This window comes from Tigriopus californicus, chromosome 2, assembly GCF_007210705.1.
Source record: "Tigriopus californicus strain San Diego chromosome 2, Tcal_SD_v2.1, whole genome shotgun sequence".
Lineage (NCBI taxonomy): Eukaryota > Metazoa > Arthropoda > Copepoda > Harpacticoida > Harpacticidae > Tigriopus > Tigriopus californicus.
The window spans coordinates 8,140,924-8,142,014 of NC_081441.1; the positions used below are offsets into that span (position 1 = coordinate 8,140,924).

General features: G+C 50.0%; 1 protein-coding gene across 1 annotated transcript in view; it reads left to right on the forward strand.

Moving 5' to 3' along the window:
- The first annotated feature begins 167 nt into the window (after window positions 1-167).
- The window catches only part of LOC131892662 (FAS-associated factor 1-like), a 3,957-nt gene continuing 3,033 nt past the window's right edge, over window positions 168-1,091 (forward strand). Inside the window, exons 1-3 of the mRNA XM_059242486.1 lie at window positions 168-393; window positions 688-756; window positions 853-1,085. Coding sequence (XP_059098469.1) covers window positions 358-393; window positions 688-756; window positions 853-1,085 — 338 coding nt within the window. The 5' untranslated portion in view covers window positions 168-357. The remainder of the gene's footprint in view (window positions 394-687; window positions 757-852; window positions 1,086-1,091) is intronic.

Below are 1,091 nucleotides of genomic sequence, written 5' to 3' on the forward strand. Positions count from 1 at the left end.
TCCAAAAGTGTCCAAAAATACGAACCTTTAAAACTACAAATATAAAGGATATTCTGTATGAAACCTATCGCAGTCACCCTCCTCTTTTTTGGTGTACAGAGTTGTTGACTTAAAATCCACTTTCCTCTGCACTGAGGTCGGGCCAATGCGACATCTAGTAGTTATATGATCTGTGGTCCAGAACGAGAAAGACGGGCAGAAGCAATCCGAGAAAATCGTTGTCATCGCCATCCGTCATCCGGGACTCCGAATTTCAGACCGCTTGCCCACGGCTCCGGGAGTTCTTGCCAGCGGCTCACTTGAGATATCAGCTCGCCGGGTGTGGGCGCATTCGACGGAGTGGATCAGCCCGTCATCATGACCTCACGCGAGGAGATTCTGGCCGATTTCCAGGTGATCGATTTATCCATTGAACACAAAGAGAGACCAGTCAAGTTATATTTGAGCCTGTTGTCGACCATTTGAGTATGACTTGGTGTAATGTACACCTTAATTTTGCTTCATGGGTTCGTGATGAAAATGTTCCTTGGCTGTCTTTGAATGAATTCTACGGCCAATCTCACTCAATGCCAAGGCGAACCAAACCTTACCTTATTAATAAATAGTTCGTTAGTTACGTCTTTTCTGAATGGTTGATGACGAGCTTGAGCTATGATTTAACGTATTGGCTTCTCCTCTCCCGTGTAGGCTTGCACCGGAATCGAGGACGTGGAAATGGCCATCACACAACTGGAGGACGCCGGATGGGTTCTCTTGGTAAGTTTAGTTATCACGTTTAGTTATCCGGTTATGGATGGATGGATGGATGGACGAGATGGTCACCCATGAAAACATGAACGTTGCTCTTTTTAGGACGCCGTGAACAAGGCCTTGCCTCCGGCTCCAGCTCCGCCGGCACCGCCCGTGGTCGAGCCGATGAATACAGCTTTCTTGGGGGCCAGTTCGGACACACCCATTGATGTGGATAGCGATTCCGGCACACCGCCTCAGTCCATGATGCCGGTACGCCCGCCTCCACCGCCCATTCCTTTACGGACGGATGCGAGTCAAGGCCCCGGGGGCAGCAACGACTCGTCGGGGAGCTCGTCTAC